The sequence below is a fragment of the Musa acuminata genome, chromosome BXJ1-11, assembly GCF_036884655.1.
Source record: "Musa acuminata AAA Group cultivar baxijiao chromosome BXJ1-11, Cavendish_Baxijiao_AAA, whole genome shotgun sequence".
Classification (NCBI taxonomy): Eukaryota; Viridiplantae; Streptophyta; class Magnoliopsida; order Zingiberales; family Musaceae; genus Musa; species Musa acuminata.
This window is the reverse complement of record NC_088337.1, coordinates 4,077,063-4,095,645: the sequence shown is the minus strand read 5'-3', so window position 1 is coordinate 4,095,645 and position 18,583 is coordinate 4,077,063. Positions and strand designations below refer to the sequence as shown.

At 37.2% G+C, this 18,583-nt stretch overlaps 2 protein-coding genes across 2 annotated transcripts; one reads left to right on the top strand and one right to left on the bottom strand.

The window, feature by feature from the left end:
- Positions 1-7,369: 7,369 nt before the first annotated feature.
- Positions 7,370-12,425, bottom strand: LOC103970441 (probable cytochrome c oxidase subunit 5C-1). Its single transcript, XM_009384219.3, has 2 exons — positions 12,281-12,425; positions 7,370-7,789 (listed from the first exon to the last, which is right to left on the bottom strand). The coding sequence occupies exon 2, from the start codon at positions 7,745-7,747 to the stop codon at positions 7,553-7,555; it is 195 nt and encodes a 64-aa protein (XP_009382494.2). The 5' UTR covers positions 7,748-7,789; positions 12,281-12,425; the 3' UTR covers positions 7,370-7,552.
- Positions 12,426-12,613: 188 nt separating this feature from the next.
- Positions 12,614-15,696, top strand: LOC135596938 (ubiquitin-conjugating enzyme E2 32-like). Its single transcript, XM_065089234.1, has 5 exons — positions 12,614-12,841; positions 13,412-13,543; positions 13,658-13,742; positions 14,861-15,024; positions 15,110-15,696. Exons 1-5 carry the CDS (start codon positions 12,731-12,733, stop codon positions 15,524-15,526), a joined length of 909 nt encoding a protein of 302 aa, XP_064945306.1. The 5' UTR covers positions 12,614-12,730; the 3' UTR covers positions 15,527-15,696.
- The last annotated feature ends 2,887 nt before the right edge of the window (positions 15,697-18,583 follow it).

The following is an 18,583-nucleotide window of genomic DNA, read 5'->3' as shown; positions in this document are numbered from 1 at the left end:
TATTTTATGGCATACTTCCCATTGTGGCTGACTAAGATAAAAAGGATCTTAACTTCATTGTAAAAAGTCGAGACTGGAATTTTATTTTGTGTATTTATTTTTTACAATATCGTATTTTGTGAAGGTAAAAAAAATAATTTCCTTTAAAGTGATAGCAGATATGATTTCCTCAACTATACGAGGAAATGTTACTCTCTATTTTATCGAGGAAAATCCTCTATTCTATTGAGGAAAATTATTTCTCATAATCTGTATAAATAAGAAATGGACATATTAATGTATTCAAGCTTCAAAGCTTCTTCGATAAAAAATTTTCAATAAAGTTTTTTCGATTAAGCTTCTTCGATAACTCTTCTGTTCTTTCTAATATAAAGTAGTCTTTGCTATCAATAATGTCTGGAGAGAAGTATTAAGAGAAAGGAAGCTGAACATTGTTGCTGAAAGTGATGTTGCAAAGTTGTGAGCTACTTAAAAACGAGACTTGGGGTCTCTAAAGCTGTCGAACATATCTGGGAGAGCTATAAAGTTGCACACTGATCTCATGTTTTGCTTAAGCAAAAGGTTAAGGAAATATTTTGGGATCATAATGAATTAAAGCATGGGTACGGAAGAAGGTGTTTAAAGTTTGTATTGGCCTTTGAAAATTCCCTCATTTCACTCCAAAAAGATAATAATAATAGATTTTTTTTTAGGTAACAGGAGAACTATTATTCAAATGAACTACTCGTAAAATTAATTTTACGTGATAATATTTAATTAGATAATATATATTATATATTTGATTGAATTTTGATTATCATTATTGATTAGTAAAGAAATCTAATTATAATAAGATTTCATATAGGATTATCTTGATGGTAAGAACTCTCTAATTATTATTATTATATAGTCTTTGCTTATGTTTATAAAGAAAAAACACATCTTAGGGATGAGATTACAAATCTATTCTCAATCTCTCTCTTACTTCATAATTTATCACTTATAGTAATTAATTATGTAAAGGATACGTTGGGAAAAGAAGACGAGTCTAGTTATTCTTGTAGATTGACGTCGTTGCAACTTTCGGATCTAATGACGATATACATATAGATCAAATAAAGACTTTTTGAATGACATAAAAGGTATATATCTGATATATCATTATTTAATTGTAACTTTTGATATTAATTTTTTTATATATAATAATAATAATATAATCACTAACTTTATGCTTATACATCAAACTAGCATTTTCTTCCCAACCTAATTCCAAGTCTCATTTTAGTGAAATTAAACATGTGATCTCAAAAAGTAAATCTTACCATAATTATATTTTTACTTACTTTTATCATTATATATATTTTTGGGCTGAAATAAAAAGGAAATGGAGATAGTGTTCATGCTTTACACTCTCTTTTATCTTTTGATGTTCTCTATCGAACTAAAAGAAGCACACCCACAGCACGATTATCAAAGCCCAACACCTCCAAATTCGTACGTCATACCACGTACATGGATGGAACCGGACTTGCACACCAAATCTCCCCCCGTCTCTCTCTCTCTCTCTCTCTCTCTCAGGTCTCGTCTCTGCGTGTACTCCTTTGATCGAGCGAGGACGCAGCCTGAGAGCGAGCCTAAGAGGAACGGATCCCCAGCACTCGTCGCCACACTGTTCACGGCGGTCAACGTTTCGACGCATGCGGTCAGGGACCATGAGAACCTACGACCACAGAGGCAACCGAGGAGGTGGACGCTCGGGTGAGAGGAGGTGGTGGCGATGGTGGACGCCGCTCGGGTCCCCGTCAGCGACGGACGATGGCGACCACACGAGCCCCATCTTTTCTCCCTCCCCCTTCTTTTTGTTCTTATCCTCCCGCATTTATTCTCACCCTACCACTGCTCTCCATCACAGAGCTTACTGTTCTTTCAGAAGCTTTTGGATTCACCCCTCCTTCACTTGAATTTAATGCAGGTTACTGAATTCTACTCACTTCATTTAGAGATTCTGTCTCCTCATTGTTGGCAGTCTCAAAAGTAATAGGATATAAAATACTGTCACAATGCAAAGGGTTAATTATATTAATTAATAATCTTTAATATTTTAATATTTATATTTTTAAAAATTATAAAAATAAAATATTTAATCTCATTTCGTCTCACGTTTCTATTAATAAAAATATCGTACATACACGATAATAAATTAATATGAGATAGAATCAATACGTATTTCCGAATCCACGGATGAGAAGAAACATGATTAACTCTTTATATGTGATAATATATAATTAACTATTTTTTCGATCAAAATCTTCTTTTGCCATTCAAAATATTTATTATTGGATCATCAATCTTAACTAATTTATATAATCTAATTACAGCCTTAAAAGGTTGGTTGTGCTCACATTTATGCCACCTTTGACAACATCCAATGCTAACAATAACCTTTGATATTAAGAAACAATAAATTACTTATCCTTAGTGTGTCACTTTAAATCATAATAAAATATATTAATCCGAGAATATTGTCTCAACCATAAGTGGCCATAAATAATGATCATTGTGTTAATCATCCACTAAAGATAATATGATAGTCGTACAAAACTTTCCCATTTTAAATCATATGATATATAATATAAAATTTATTTTTAAATATATAATCAGTCCTATCTATATGTCTAATAAATACATCCATTATTATGAAAAGACAGCGTTATATATATATATATACTCCCTGTGGTCTTTTTTTTTTATTAAACTTTAAAAATATTATCATAAAGCTTTTTATTTAATAAAAATCTTATACGATTTTTCTCTCTACAAATAGTACATGTGATCGATCTTTTAGGCATAAAACTTAATCGATTATTGGGAACATTCATTTCATATCTTTCTCTTCCATGAATCAGTATTTTTTTCATGGTGTTTTACGATGAGCTATCAACTTAATAATTCAATAATTTGAGTAACTTTACAGAACGAAACAATCATTTCATCAAATTATATCATTGATTTCTCTCTTATCTATATGATACATTTATTCTAAAAATTGCTCATTTCACTTATATAATTCATAAATTTTAATTCCTTTATGTAAAAAAAAAATTGTATCTTTTTATTCTTATAAATGAGTAAATTAATACTAAAATAAAATTCATTCATCACCCATCTTTCTTATCCTCCCCCCCCATCCACTATCATATCCTTTCATCAGATTATATTGTTGATTTGTCCTAATAATGCACACTGTACTTCATTCAATGACATATATATATATATATACACACACTATTAAATAAGATGAATGATGCAGAGTGGAGAAACCCTTTGAGTAGAACTCTACAAATCAATCATCAACACAGTTTCACCCACACTCATGTCTGATATTAGGAATCTCTAAAAGGGACCCTTCTCTCAGTGCTCATGTTGACTGGGTTCTGTCTTAGTGCTTTACAACTCCTATTGTTTTTAATTCTTCATATAAACAAACAATATATTACTTTTCAAGATGAATGCATCATTTGTCCACAGCATTATATTATATTATATTATAAACAAAATATAGAGTGTGTAGGTTCCCTTTCCAAACTCTTCCATTGAAAATTCTAACTTAATTTGCCAGTCAATTTATAGTCTGATTTCCCTCCCTGTGTACATAAAAAATAGAATGTTTCCTTCAGTTTTTAAGCAAAACAAATATGTTTCATAATTACATTTAAAATAGGATTATTCTTCCATTTAGAATATCCATCAAAATCTTAGAATCAGATTCCACCTATTAAATCCCTCTAAAATAATTTATTGATCATATAACATATGATGATCATCTTGGTTTCTAATGACCAATCCCAAACTCTCATCCTAAGAATCATTTCAGAACCCATTACTGTTAATTAATCTTGTACCATTCATACCAAGGCTTTTGATATATATCTCAGGTTGATCTTCAGAAAATAATCCTTCACAAGATATTAATAGAAAATAAAATCTTATAGAACGCTAGACCAGAGTTAGCATTCATTTCTTGAGCATATATGTCTAAGATAGATAGCAATCATTGCCCTAAGGCCATTGCAGGCATCCATCATCTTCATCTCACAGCCACTGGTGGGCAACTTTTTCATGAGGAAGGTTGTTCCATGTTCTGATTCTGAAAACAAGCTGCCTTTGAGTTTGACATGTGTTTTGCCTTCTTTTATCATCCAACAAAACATGAGATAGACCACCAGCCTTAAATTATGCGAGATAGGTGGCCCATAGCACTGTCTTGGAGACAGGGAATATTTACTGGCTTTCTGAAATTTTGCAGGCTTGCATGTACTACATGACTCAGAACTTTGGAGTGAACTCACCATGCATGCAGCTTTCAGCTCCATGTCTTGTAGGCCACTGTACTGCATGCAGAAAGTCTCTTTTGGATGCACCGCAATTGCTCAAGATGGATCCCTCCCATCTAATATGTTTGCACTTGGCAACAAGAGAATGGGCAAGATATGCAGGAGTGGCATGCATCAATAAAGCAGGCTTTAGATTTGGTGCTGAGACACCACTCGCATGGTTGGATCTACCCAAATGCTCTAAGAGTTTGTATACAGCAAAGCAGACAGAAAAAACAATGGATATTTATTTTTGAGCTGATCGTAAATGGATATCACCATTCACTGCTCTCAACACTATTTCTAACGAGCAGAAATTTTCTGCAAGTTTTCTGAAACTTTAAGATATGAGCACCAATATTTGAATATTATTTTGATTGTTATAAAAGATCGATTTTGCTACGTGTTGTCGTACGAAGAAAATGATATTAAAATAAAATTAAAAAGATAATTTCATAATACTATTCATATTAATATTAACTTTTTCTTTTTATAACTTGTATGAAAGTAAACGATCGAGAAATCAATAGTTCTATGATAATCAATAAATAAAGAAAAAATAGGATGATAAGAGAGATTCTTCCGATTAAGTGTTTTATTTTTAATAAAATCTCCAAAGATAAAAAGGAAAAGGTGAAGATAAAAAGAATGATTTTCCAACAAAATCATTCTTTCTTCCATTTTTTTTAACTAAGAGAATAATATTATAAAATTATATTTTTTTTAATTATATTTTAATATTATTTTTTGTACCTATAATATTTTCGTCAACAGAATCGATCATTGATAAGAAAAAAAAACATGATTAAATATTTTAATTTTATAAATATAAAAATCTTAATATAATCCTTTGAATTAAAAAAATATTAAAGATAACTAATTAAATATATATAATTAGCACAAAATGATGATAGTAAAACCTTAACTTTTTAGGTGATCATAAATTTTAAAAGGACCAATAAATATATTTACATATGATAAAAATTCGATAACCAAATTACTTGACACGGACTAATTTAATCTGTTCAAATAGTGGAAGGTAGTTTTGGGAACTTGATACGACAATAGTAAACATCGCTTTCATGCTTTCCCTTCACCGTGTTGTTTTCTTTAATGGCGCTTAAAGTTCCAACACCCAATGAGATGTGGCGGCCAAGGCGGAGCGCGGCTTCCCGCTCTCCCTACCTGCGGCCAAAGCAGCGAGCTCGGCAGGGCCGCATGCAGCGGAAGAGGCGTTCACGTGGGAACAGCAGTCTGTGGCGAGGACGAGGGGGGTCTTTTCGGCTGCTCCTTCTTCTGCTTCCTTTGCTACCGCGGAGAGCTCGCAGACAAGTTGGATCTCTGCAGGTTCCATTGCCCCCATGCATGGAGTAAGTACTCTCTCTCTCTCTCTCTCACATGCACTCCCTCACGAGACCTCCACCCACTCAAACTCCGTTCTGGGCAGCAGCGCAGCCACCGAGGCACGTCCGGCCTCACCCAATGATCGGCCGCACCAAATCCAACATCTATATTTAATGTTCTAAACAAAAAATCCTACTTGTTCCAACTCAAACTCAAGAACACCACATCACCCTTCGCTTCTGCTTGCTTCGTGGCTCAGACATCATCATCTTTCTGATTAAGATGCCATTTAATGTATCTTATTATTATGACAAACGATGGTTTCGTGATAATCGGGAATTTCTCTATTAATTCTATTAAATCCAAATTAATGATAGTAGAATGATTAAATTAGATAATTATAATCTTTTTCAAGAATATGAAACTCTAATCAATAAACAATATGCTCAAAAGCAGATTAAGTATTTTAGCTTGTGGATATAGCTATAGGTAAGCTTACAATCAGTATCTTGAGGTAACACTCCACAATGACATCAAGATCCAAGAAGTCATGATGTTTTTAGAGGACAAGACTGAGTGAACCAGAGAATTAGAATCGATGAAAGGGCTTATTACATGATGATATAATGATAGAGGTCAACAGCCCCACCCTGCTCAAATTATAAGAGAACCAACAAGTAACACAATTATCCTAATATAGAGATCAATGACTGCTTAAGGTAACATATATATTTATATATGCTCCTTTGCTTGTGTACTATGTAAAAAATATGGTGGCTGCAGGCAAGTGGTCTGGAAATACTGTGGTGGATCTCCACAAACTCTATTCAAATACCATTTTAGGGCCCATGAGGTAACTCATCCTCCACATATTGGGCATCATCCATGGATGGGGTCAAGTGGTCCAGTAATCACAAGGAAACTCCATGGTTGATACTTGACTGAGCCTCAAACATGAACCTAGTGTGCAGAAGATTAAGCTGAATGGATGAAGAGACTTCTGCCATTCCAGAATCTAAGAAGAATTAATGGACACAATTTCTATATTAACACAATCCCTGGTCACTCAACCTGCAGAAGACTGAAAAAGATTAAGCTGAGCACATAAGTTAGTTTAAGAGTGGTAAAACTAGAAAAACTCTATGACCTGATGCTAAAACTTTGCTCCCTTGGACACATAATTACTACCTGATTCATGATCTTCCATAACCTTAAGATGAGTGTTTACAATAACTCATGCAAGTCACCTCTCCCTTGTGACACTTCTAAGTTTCTTTGTACACACTTTTCCTGCTACTAAACCATGCAAAACTACATTAGTTTCACAGGAACCCTTGAGGATGATTCAGGAACAGACATGCTGCACACTATCAGATATGAAGGAAAAAAGATTGTGTTGCATAAAGCATATTGAAAGAGGTTCTTACCCTTCCTTTTGTTTTTTTTTTTTGTCTGGTAAGGGAGAATTAGATCAGGGCAGAAGACTCCTCAAAGTGCATATGACTGAACATTAAGTGGCTGAAGAGAGATTTCCAGTAGCCAGGAGCTCAACAAGTGTTAATGTAACAGTGGCAAACACAGCTGGTCATATAAACATTGACATTAGCTACAAAGAAAAATAAAATCCAATTTTTAGCTGAAACAAAGAGCAATCTGAATGACGACGATAAATCTAGAAAAAGAATGGATCTAGTTCATGCAACCGCTGAACTTAAAATGTTTAGCAAATCTCAACCATTACCCAAAACTTATTTGTATGCAAAGTAAAAACTACACGTTACAACTGAAAATGCACTCAGAGATTTCAAGATCAGAATACAGGTCTTTCTTTCATACCAAAAGCGTGGCACAGATGGCTATTCTTCAGCAGCAATAACACTGATCTCACCCTTCTCCAGCATGTCATAAAAAGCTCTGGTTTTCCGTTGCTCATTCCAGTGGTGCATCTTCCACAGACCACCAGCAAACAGACCCAGCGTAAGGCCAATGCATATCTCCTTGACAACACTAGGACCTTTTAGAGTTGCATGTGCAATTTTATGAGCAGCCATCTGTACTGGCAAACTTCAAGCCTCACGAGCAACAAACTGGAACTGTTGGACCAAAGAACAAGTAGGGTTAGTTCCAACAAATTTATGACAACAATTCTGCTTCAACCTAAAATCATATGACCATAGAGATTATAGAACTTTATGATATCCACTGGTTAACATAACCCTTGAACTAGTTCAGTTATGTCACACTATTTTTCATAAATTATGACATCTGGATTATAACCTTAACCATGAATTAAAATCTTGGTTGGTCTTACTGCCGGTTGGCAGCCATACCAGCATGAGGCTGTACTGATAGTTGATATGGATCAACACTGGTTGGTACTGCTAGGACCAGAGAGAGAAGAGGGGGAAAGGAGGAGAAGACAACAGCAATAACAATGCAGCAGGGAGCAAGTGGCAGTGATAGGGTAGGGAGGATGTGGCAGTGATGCAGCAGGGAGGACGCGGCAGCGATGCAGCAGGGAGGAGGATATAGCGATGACATGATAGAAAGAAAAACGTAAAAGCGCAACTAGCTGGAGGCAGTGGCATGACTGGGAGGAGGAGGCAGCAGCGAGGTTATGAGGGAGGAAGAAGCAGCAGCAGTGCCATAGAGGAGGAGGTGGAGGGGAAGAGAGAGAAAGAGAGAGAGAGAGAGAGAGAGAGAGAGAGCACTGATAGAAAGCGAAAAAGAGAAGAAGGAAAAAAGGAGAGAGAGAAAAGACGATGACTGGGCAGAGAGAGTTGATAGAAAGAGAGAGAGAAGAAAAAAGACCCAAAAAAAGGAACAGTTGTCAGAATTTTTTAAAAGATTATCCAGTACTGGTACCAGCTAGCATGTTTAAAGCTTAATATAGATAGATACAAATTTACTTATCCCCCAGTCCATGCACCGGACCAATAACCTTTGCACAATAATTAGATTCATGCACTCAACTTTAGTAAAGTCTGGTTGAAGAGAGTGAAATCTCAAAACCAAGCACTTGGAATTTAGCTCACAAAATAAGATAAACTATCTATTAAAGTTTGTCCAATTATGTAAACAAAATAAAACTGACACCAATATGAGTCGTAAGAAGGATGCAGATACCCATCAAAAGATCATGTGAAAGCATTATTAATTGAGTACATGAAGGCAAGCTCAAATTGTGAAGTTACACCGCTACAATAGTCCATGTTATGAGAATTAAAGAAATATAGAACTAGAGGAAATACAAGCTATTTATTTCTACCTCCCATTCCTGCTTATCCACTATCATATGACTGATTCAATTTATGCTAATCAACAAAACTTATCACATAGCTACGGTAAACTCTATTTTCATTGGATGTACAAGACATGTAAACATGAATATCATTGTTCCAAACTTGCAGACTCCATGATGATCCCTTTTTTAATGCCCAAACCTCTTACTGATGTGACATCTTACAAAAGAGGAAGTTTATCATGTGCAGAAGGCTTAAATCGCTAATTATTACTGTAAGACCAGATTATGCTCCCAAAGCAATGGGAACAAACAAATTAGAGGCCACCCCTCAAATATCTCCACACACATTTTTTCTCAACCTCTGTCACTATGATTGCGATATAAAAAGCATCACATCTCATTAGTGGAGATCTCAAGACTCTCTAAAACAATTAATTTTTGAAGCTTTATCATACCCATACTATGCTTAGATCATCTTTGTATGCCATGTCATTTGTTTTCCTCCACATTTCAATTAACTAAAAGCTCATTTCTTGATAATGAAAATTTGACTGAAAACAACTTAAAAGATTTCATGATCTTCTTTTCTCCTGAAACAACTTGAAGAAACAGTCAGAAATATGATCAAATCTGCTGAATCATCAATCCATCACACTGTTAATAAGAGGAATAGAAGAGGATAAATGAAACAGGAGTCAGGGTGGGGGTCGGGCATGTGTGTATGTATGTGTGTCGGTGTATGAATAGAAGAAGATAAAAGCTGAAAGAATTCCTATATCACAATGTTTGATGAAGGCTTTCATTCACACCAAGTTTGGCACAAAGCATAAGTTATTATCTACAATAGCATGTAAATGACAGGCATCATGTCAATAATGAGAGAATTCTTTGACTTTCCAAAATGACCAAAGCATAAATGATTCAATTTCAATCATTTGAAAATATTCAAAATAGAGAAAGTAGCTTGAGTACCTGCATCACACTCCACATAACTTGCACTAATTTGTAGTTGCTATTGAATCTCGGATTTTGATGATGAAACTGATTGATAAGTGTTTATGATTTAATCTATGTTTTGAGTGACGCAGGATGCTTCGATCAGGGAGAGACAATTAAAACAGGAAGAATCATGTTGGGTCGGACGAAAACGTGTCAGAAGATTGGACGTCGGGCCGAAGGATCGGTCGACATATCGACAGAAGGCTTCGAGCCATGGATTCGGGCATTGGGCTAAGAAGAGCGGATATTGCGCCAAGGATATCGGAGTTGCGGAGGTCAACTGGCCGATTGGGCAATAGGCTGCAAGAGAGGACGATGCGCCAAAGAATCGGACGAAGCGTCGATGGACCAATGACATGCCGGACAACATGATTCATGCTTAGTAATAATTGTCTAGATCGAAGTGTATTTTTGTGTGTGCAGGATTAACTACGATATCAAGACATAAAGCAAAATGAAGTCCCGGAGTCAAGAACGCGATTTCGTTGGGAGTTCGAAAGTTCGTCGGAAGTCCGGACGTTCGTCGGAAGTTCTGCCGGAACCAACCGAGAAGTCCAGGAGCTTGCAAAAGAAGCTCGTCGGAACTCGCCAAGAAGATCATCGTGAAGTCCAAGAGCTTGTCGGAAGTCCGCCGGAACATTGCCGAGAGATCGTCGGAAGTTCGCCGGAAGCCCGCCGGAAGAAATCGGACTTATCTTGCTTAGAATATGTCTTAGAAATCGTAATTAGCATATAATTAGAGTTGGGATTGGGAGGTAATCCCATCAACTCTGTTAGGGGTCAACTGGGCCCAAAGTTGGACTAGTTTGGGCCGGATTCAAGACCCAACCAGGGTGCTGAAACCCTGGCCGGCGATGGCACCGCCTGGGGAATAACACCTCAGGATTCTTGGGCGATGGTACCGCCCCTGTTTGGCGGTGGTACCGCCCAGTACCAGATCCTACGGCGGTAGTACCGCCCAGGAACAACGGTACCACCGCCAGTACCCAGGAAACCTGGGATAAGACCTTTTTAGGCTCCAAGTTTGAATCAACTTGAAGCCTATAAATACCCCTCTCATCCCTGGTTAACACACACAAGCACAGAGAATTTTAAAAGGAAAAAACGCTATTGTAATCTCTTGAGAATCCTCCTCTTCTAGTCTAAGTGTTATAATAGTTTGAGAGAGGAGTGAGTGCTTGTAAGGGTTGTATCATAAACCCGGTAAAAGGAGAAGAGGGGTGAAAGAAGGAGGTTGATCTTCGCCTATTAAAGGAAGATCGATAGTGGATGCCGGTGGCCTCGACGGAAGAGGAATCGACGAAGTGGATGTAGGTCACGACGACTGAACCACTCTAAAATCTGGTTTGCATTTTACTTTGAGCAATTTATCTTTACTGCAAACCACTTTACCTCCTTACTTGCTTTACATTCGATACGCTCTTACTTTGCTTTCAAAGTTAAGTATTTCCGAAATCGGTTTTATCGTACGAAGAGATTTTTCGGAACCGATTTGAAGACTATTTTACCGCTGCACTAATTCACCCCCCCTCCCCTCTTAGTGCCGATTTGTTCCTAACAGTTGCACCACCATTGCGTAGAGTTCATTTTTACTTTTAACGAACTATACAATGCTTTATTTCTAGACTTTCCTATATCTTTTCTGAACCAAAACGCCAAATTTATAAAACCACTCAAGCGAAAAACAATCGTTCCAATGAAGGAAAATTGTCAACATCCCTTTGAAGTCTAGCGTACACCCGACATCATACAAAGCCACAAAAAATTACCCCTCAAAATTTCTGTTACCTTTTAATCATCATCTTACATTCCAATACACAAACCTCGATAAGATCTTATCATGAAGAGCTTTTCCATGTTCATCTCTAACCGTCTTTTTGTTTCCCCTTTTTTCGATACGACACAGCTAACATATCTGACATCCACATATTTGACAATTAATTCATCTGGGTTGGCGATAGCAAGATGTTGACCCTGCCGACTTTCACTCATGAATTCAATGCAAAACTAGCAACAACGACATCATTCATTAACCAACCCCCAATCATCCAACAACCAACATCCTGTAGCCCTAACATCTCAGCCGCTTTGAGATATCACAACTAGAAGCTTTCATTGATAGGCTGAATGTACAATCTCATCATCCCTGTTAATCAAGAAAAACAAAATCGAGAACAAAAAGAATCCCTTTACTCATCTGCTGCGGCAAATCCATCTCGGATCTTCAGACGATAGAGCCCAGAACACAGTCAAACGGTGCGGCGCGCAACCGATAGAGATCCTAACTACACAATACGTGATTGCAGAACGGAAACAAGGGGTAAAGGGGAAAAAGAAAAACCTTGTGAGAGCTCGATGTCAGCTTCGTCGAACCAACGATTGGTTTCGCAGACAGCAAGGACCGAGGCGGCAGCGGCGGCGGCGACTTGCGTGTATTATGTGGCCGTCGCTATATGGAAATAACGGAAATGGAAATAACGATACGTTACGAAACCCTGCACACGTTTTTAACACTCTTGTCGGTTGTTTCATCGCCACATCTCAACAGCCAATCAGAGCACCGATATGACACGCGTATCCAATGAATGATTTCCACGTGATTCTCCGGTCAAAGTAAACACGTCATTCCGCGTCGACTTCTTTCCTCTCCGTATTATAATGATCCGAAGAGACCGACGACATCTAAACGATCTGTTTGGTCGTTCTCTTCTCCCCTCCATTTCGTCCTCGAATCCGATTCCTGTTACCCGATTGGGCATATTCCGGCGTGGGACACCGACGGCCGGCGGACATGGCGGAAGAGCGGTACAACCGGAGGAACCCGGCGGTGAAGCGGATCCTCCAGGAGGTGAAGGAGATGCAGTCCAACCCGTCCGACGATTTCATGAGCCTTCCCCTCGAGGTAACCCATCCATCCGTTTCCAAAAACCTAGATCCGACGCCCGAATCTTGTGTGCGATCATTCCTTCCTCGCTCTTGTTGGGTTGTGATTCGAGTTCCGGGGCGTCCAAATCGTTTGACTTTAATCGAGAGAATGGTTCTTGTTCGGAGAGGGTGAGATTGAGATTCCGAATTTGACGTTGATCATTTGGATTTGGTTGATGAACAACTGGATTGCTTTTTCCTACAATGCACAGATGAAATTAGGGCATGTTTGATTAAGCATTGTTGATATTTTTTGTAAAAGGGAAGCCTTTGAGAATTTCCTATAGTTTGTATGGGTTTGTGTTTTAAGTCTGTTCTCTACATTGGAAAAAAAAAAAAAACAGTCTGTTCTTTACTTGTACGTTTTGATTGATAGATTATTTTGTCTATTATTCACCTTTTATTAGAATATTGAATTTGGATATTTTCTTTTGAGAATTATCTGCAGTTAAAATTGATGAAGTAGATTTCATGAGCCAAATTTTTGTTGCGATTGTTGAATGTATGTAACACAACTTTTCATATTGACATATGTCATGGCATCCAGGAAAACATTTTCGAGTGGCAGTTCGCCATTCGAGGGCCTCGGGATACTGAGTTCGAAGGAGGAATCTATCACGGACGGATCCAATTGCCTGCTGAATACCCGTTTAAGCCACCTTCTTTCATGTTTTTAACTGTAATCACATATTTCCCTTTCGACTTCTTTAGAAGGTATCTGATTGTTTCTTTAGCTTGAGTTTTCTTGACATCTTGCTAACGTTATTTCCTTTAACTTTGAATTTTTATTCAGCCGAATGGTCGTTTTGAAACACAGACCAAGATCTGCTTAAGCATCTCAAATTATCATCCCGAACATTGGCAACCATCGTGGAGCGGTATGTGGTCATTGTTTCTTTATTCATTCTGGTCATTTTCTCTTTCTTCCAATTGTCCTTGACTCCATCTTTACATTTAATAAGTGAAATATTAGCTTGAACTAGTTAAGATGATGTTCATTAGCTGAACAGCTAAAATCCAACAGTTTCTAATGTTCTTTTAGTTTTCCGGTTACATATCCTAGGGTGCAGATATAATTATTGCATAGTGAGTACTTATGGTGAAATTTGACATTTCCAACAACAAATATTTAACATTTGCAATTTATGAAATAAATGTAGGAATTTCCTTGCTAGACAATATACAATCAAATAGCTTGCCAACCAAAATGTTAGAAGGTGCAAAAGCAATAGATGGCATGTTTGCATTTTGGTTTGGAAACATCTTAAGCTCCTTGATTTATTCTTTGGCATGAAATCCATGCTAGAAAGTTTTTAGTTTGATGGAAAATGAGAGAATAAGGCACAGCGAAGCTTACATGGCATCTGATTTCTCACATAGGGATCTTTTCTTTTGGAAGTAGATAACCATATTTAAAACAACAATTGTAACTTCATATTTTGCTCTTTTTTATTTTATAGATAGAACTCCTAAATCTGAAATCAAGTTGTACTTACAAAAATCACTGTCTCGGTTTAATGATGCCTTTGTCTTTTTTTTTAAGTTTAGATGATGTGCCTCTTTCTCTCTCTCAATTACACACACATGATGACCTTTCTTGGAGCATAATTGGTTTGAACATTATTATAGTTATACCTCATGTGATTTCTATTGTAGCATTGTCCACTACCCAAAGTTATGCAGATCTGCTTTTTGAGTTTCATGTAGTATTGTAGTTCAACTTGATTTAGTATCTGCCCATAGATTATGGAAGTATATTTGGCAAGCCCTTTTTTCCTAGCATAAAGAATTATATCAAGATTGATTTCTTGCACAATGGGTTAGCATCATTTGTGTGAACAATACAGCCAAAATAGGAAGTTCTGTGAGATTTGTGTAAAGGCCAATATGCTTCCTTGTACATCTCTATTATTTTGTCAATGTATAATGAATGCCATTACTGGAATGTCTTTGGAATTATTGATAAGGCTAAGTCATTTCTTCATCTTGTTTACAGTGAGAACAGCATTAGTTGCCCTAATTGCATTTATGTCAACCAATCCCAATGGGGCTTTGGGTTCACTGGACTATAAGAAAGATGTGAGGCGTGAACTTGCCATCAAGTCCCGTGAAGCTGCTCCCAGATATGGCAACCCAGAAAGACAAAAATTAATAGATGAGGTTCATTGTTACCTTCATTTCCAGATTCTATCATGATGTAGCTATTAGATATAGGTGCCTGATGTTCAAAGTGTTGTTGAACCAGATTCATCAATACATGCTGAGCAAAGCTCCTTCTGTGCCTCAACTTCCACCAACCCCAACCACCGAGCCTACAGATATCATTGTAAATGAAGAACAAGTCAATGCTGATTCTGATGCTATCGCAGCAACCGAGGATCTTCCAAACCAGGAAGTAGAACAGGGAGCCATGGAAGATGGGCATGTGGATCGTGGCAACGCAGCCACAGGCCCCCCAAGTGCTGGAGTGAGTTTGTCAAGGACGCCAGCAGCCGAGGTGGTTGAGCAGCCCCAGAGGCCCACTGCCAGAGCTCCGAACTCCCTGGATGATCGTGTGCTCACTTGGGCCGCCATCTGGTTGGTCGTCGCAATTTTGCTCCTCTTAGCAAAGAAGATTCTGAAATCTAATGCATATGCTGGATATATGAGTGGCTTTAAATAGAAGATGGAATGAAGTTCGTGTTAAAGATGAGCTTGTGCTGCAACTACTCCCAAATAAGTTTGCTCATTGATTACCAAGAAGGAAAATGTAGATTCTTGTTCCCAGCCTCTGCTCCGTATGATCCTGGACTGGTGTTTTTGCAAAGTAAAATGCTTTTATGCTGTGGAGCATCTCAGGGGTTGATTTCACTGTTGCACTTTTGGATTTAAGTGGCTTTTTCAAAAATCATGGTCTTGGTCAACACTTTGAACCTGTATACGTGTAACTACTAGTTCAAGTTCTTTACCTGGCAATAAGATGTGAGCAACTTTTGTTCGAATCAAAAGAAGTCCAACCAAGAATTTCCACAACTATGGTTTTAGAAGATACTCATCAATGAAATCATAATATAAATGAAGATTTTACAAGGTAATTTTATTAATCAGTTTACACGATATCAAAGCATATATGGTTTATGTTCAATTAATTAAGTATCCTGAATATCCTGAAATAGAAAGATAACAATTATTTAAAGAAACTTTTTTTTTAGAATTGTAAACGAAATCATATATGAAATTATATAACTGAATGAATTATTTAAAATGTAGTTCTAAATGAAAGTTTCAGAAGGTAAATTTACTGGATGAAAAGTTTATATACCCTCTCTCATGGCTAAATATCTCTCACCACTCTAATTGGCTTAAATACTCTTTTATCTCATTTTCAAACTCTCTATTCTTTCTATTTTCTTTAAACTTTTTTTTTTGCTTTCAAGTTTTATTTTTTATTTTCATGATCCTAGAACCTCACGAAGATCCTTGTACTAAGTAGTATCTTCAAAATTATATCGAAAGATAACATAAGCTTTTAACTTTTGCTAAATAGATCTATACATATGGACCGTGCTATACGGTTTTCTAATTCCAAGTCAAGTAAGCAAAGAAGTAAACATTGTACAAGAAATATATTTTTCGTTATTGAGATTACTATTTACAACGCCCCCTCTTCACTATTTATATCCTCAAATTTAATTTTTTTTTTTAAATATTTTAAAATTATTTTTTAATAAATAAATATAAATATATTTTCTTCTCTTTTTCCTTTCCCATTCTTCTTTTTCATCCTCTATCTTTTCTTCTTATTCATTCTCCTTGGAGGTCAGACAATGTCAAGGGAGCAATAAGTAAGGTTGAGTGTCACTTAGGAGGCAATGATTAACAGTAGAAAGCACGACCAACGAGGCGATGATTGGTGGGGAGTGTGAACTGAGGGCACAATGATTGACGATAAGCATAAGTTAAGGGCAATGATCGATGGCAAGTGTAAGCTAGAGAGCGATGATTTATCATGGATGATCACTGTATACTTGTAACACCTTCATCAATAGATCGTTTGTCGTTTTTGTTTGCTTGTATATATTTTTGACAAGATGTTTTATCATGTTTTTATGTATCTTTACTTCAAAATTATGTGTAGGAGTAGTTTATAGGGTCGCAGAGTATTCACTTACAAGAATTGGCAAAACTATATCAGAATAACCCAGTTTTCGAGTGTTATGACATGGTTTCTATAGATTAGGATGTGATGTAAAACGTTAGTCATCTCGGTACCCTAGAATCACCCAAGTGGCACAATGAGGGTTCAAGGTAGTGTTAGGCATTGATTGGATTCATAAGTTCACACGTAAAACCTATGTGAACTTGCCAACATGCCCGACACCTGGTGAGTAATTATTTGTGGACTTGCAACTATTCATTTATCTTCTAAAGTCTTTATTTTTTACTTCTCTCATTTTCAAACTAGGTGTCTGTTGAATTGCTTGTAAAGCTATCCTCTTGCAAGATGTAGGATTTGTCCATCGCTCAATTTTAGAACTAATCAATTGCTCTTTTATAGGTCTTTTCAGACTTAAGCGAGGTTACAACTAAGTTGACCATTTGCAGGTGGATAATGCAAGGGTCTAATGACTTAGGCAACTCCAATTAAGTCCATAACAGATTGATGATTGAAAAGTATTAGGGAGCATCAACGATAGTAAAGTACACAAGTGATAATAGTAGGGGATGCGAGGATGAGAAAAAATAGATAAAATTAGAATTACATAGGCTATTAATAGTAAAATATTATTTTATTAAATATTTAATGGGTTGTGAATAGTAAAAAAAGACTATAAATAGTAGGTTAAAAAATAAATTTTTAGAAAAAAATCTCTAGTTTTAAGAAATTATGTTAGAGTATCCCTTTTTTGTAAAAATTATTTTGCCCCTTTATCTTTGCCTTTGATTATCTATACCTCCGCGTGTGACTCCTCACTCCCCGTTGATCTTCTTCATTGGCCTTGTTATCATCCTTGGTAGAGGGGGCCACGAGCAAGGATAGCGAGGGCAAGATGCACGTGGGGGATGACAATGACGGTAGAGGAAAAGAGGAGGAGAGGCTAGAGCAATAGTGTGAGGCGAAGGCATCCACGCGATAGTCCTCCTTCGTCCTCTTCAATCATCACAAACATAATGATTGGAGGGTGGAGGAAATGCACGTGAACGTAACCATGGGCTTGCTCATGGAAGCACAGGTTGTCACATCCTTAGCTGGAATTGCCTAATGTGCGAGGCACCCTTGCGGCCAAGACGCGAACTTAGCTTACGTTGCCTAAGTCGCACTTCGCTCTTGCGATATTTCTCCATAAAGATCAGCCCACTTGCAACCTCTCGCAGGTCCTGAAAGACCTGTAAAAGAGAAAGTTGATTAGTTCGAAAGAACGAGCGATGGACAAGTCCCAACATCCCGCGAAAAGGGGAAGCTTTACAAGCAATTCAACGAGCACCTTGTGTGCACAAGAGAAAAGAGGGAGAGAGGGAAAACAAGGACTTTAGAGGGTTGAACAAATAGCTATAAGTTTACAAACAACCGCTCACCGGGTGCCGGGCGCAACAACAAGTTCCCGTCAAGGTAACGTGCGAACGTGCGAAAGGTTGTTCAACGCCCGACACTATACCGAAGCCCCATCCAGTCCTGTGTCACATAAGGGATTCAAAGGGGCTGAGATGGCTGATGTTTTGGTGAGCGGAGGCGGGCTGC

Bases quoted from the DNA above. Each gene is read 5' to 3' on its own strand.
- LOC103970441 (XM_009384219.3), bottom strand. From the start codon at position 7,747: ATGGCTGCTCATAAAATTGCACATGCAACTCTAAAAGGTCCTAGTGTT.
- LOC135596938 (XM_065089234.1), top strand. From the start codon at position 12,731: ATGGCGGAAGAGCGGTACAACCGGAGGAACCCGGCGGTGAAGCGGATC. The intron at 12,842-13,411 runs GTAACCCATCCA...CATGGCATCCAG, and splicing joins TCATGAGCCTTCCCCTCGAG to GAAAACATTTTCGAGTGGCA. The intron at 13,743-14,860 runs GTATGTGGTCAT...TCTTGTTTACAG, and splicing joins TTGGCAACCATCGTGGAGCG to TGAGAACAGCATTAGTTGCC.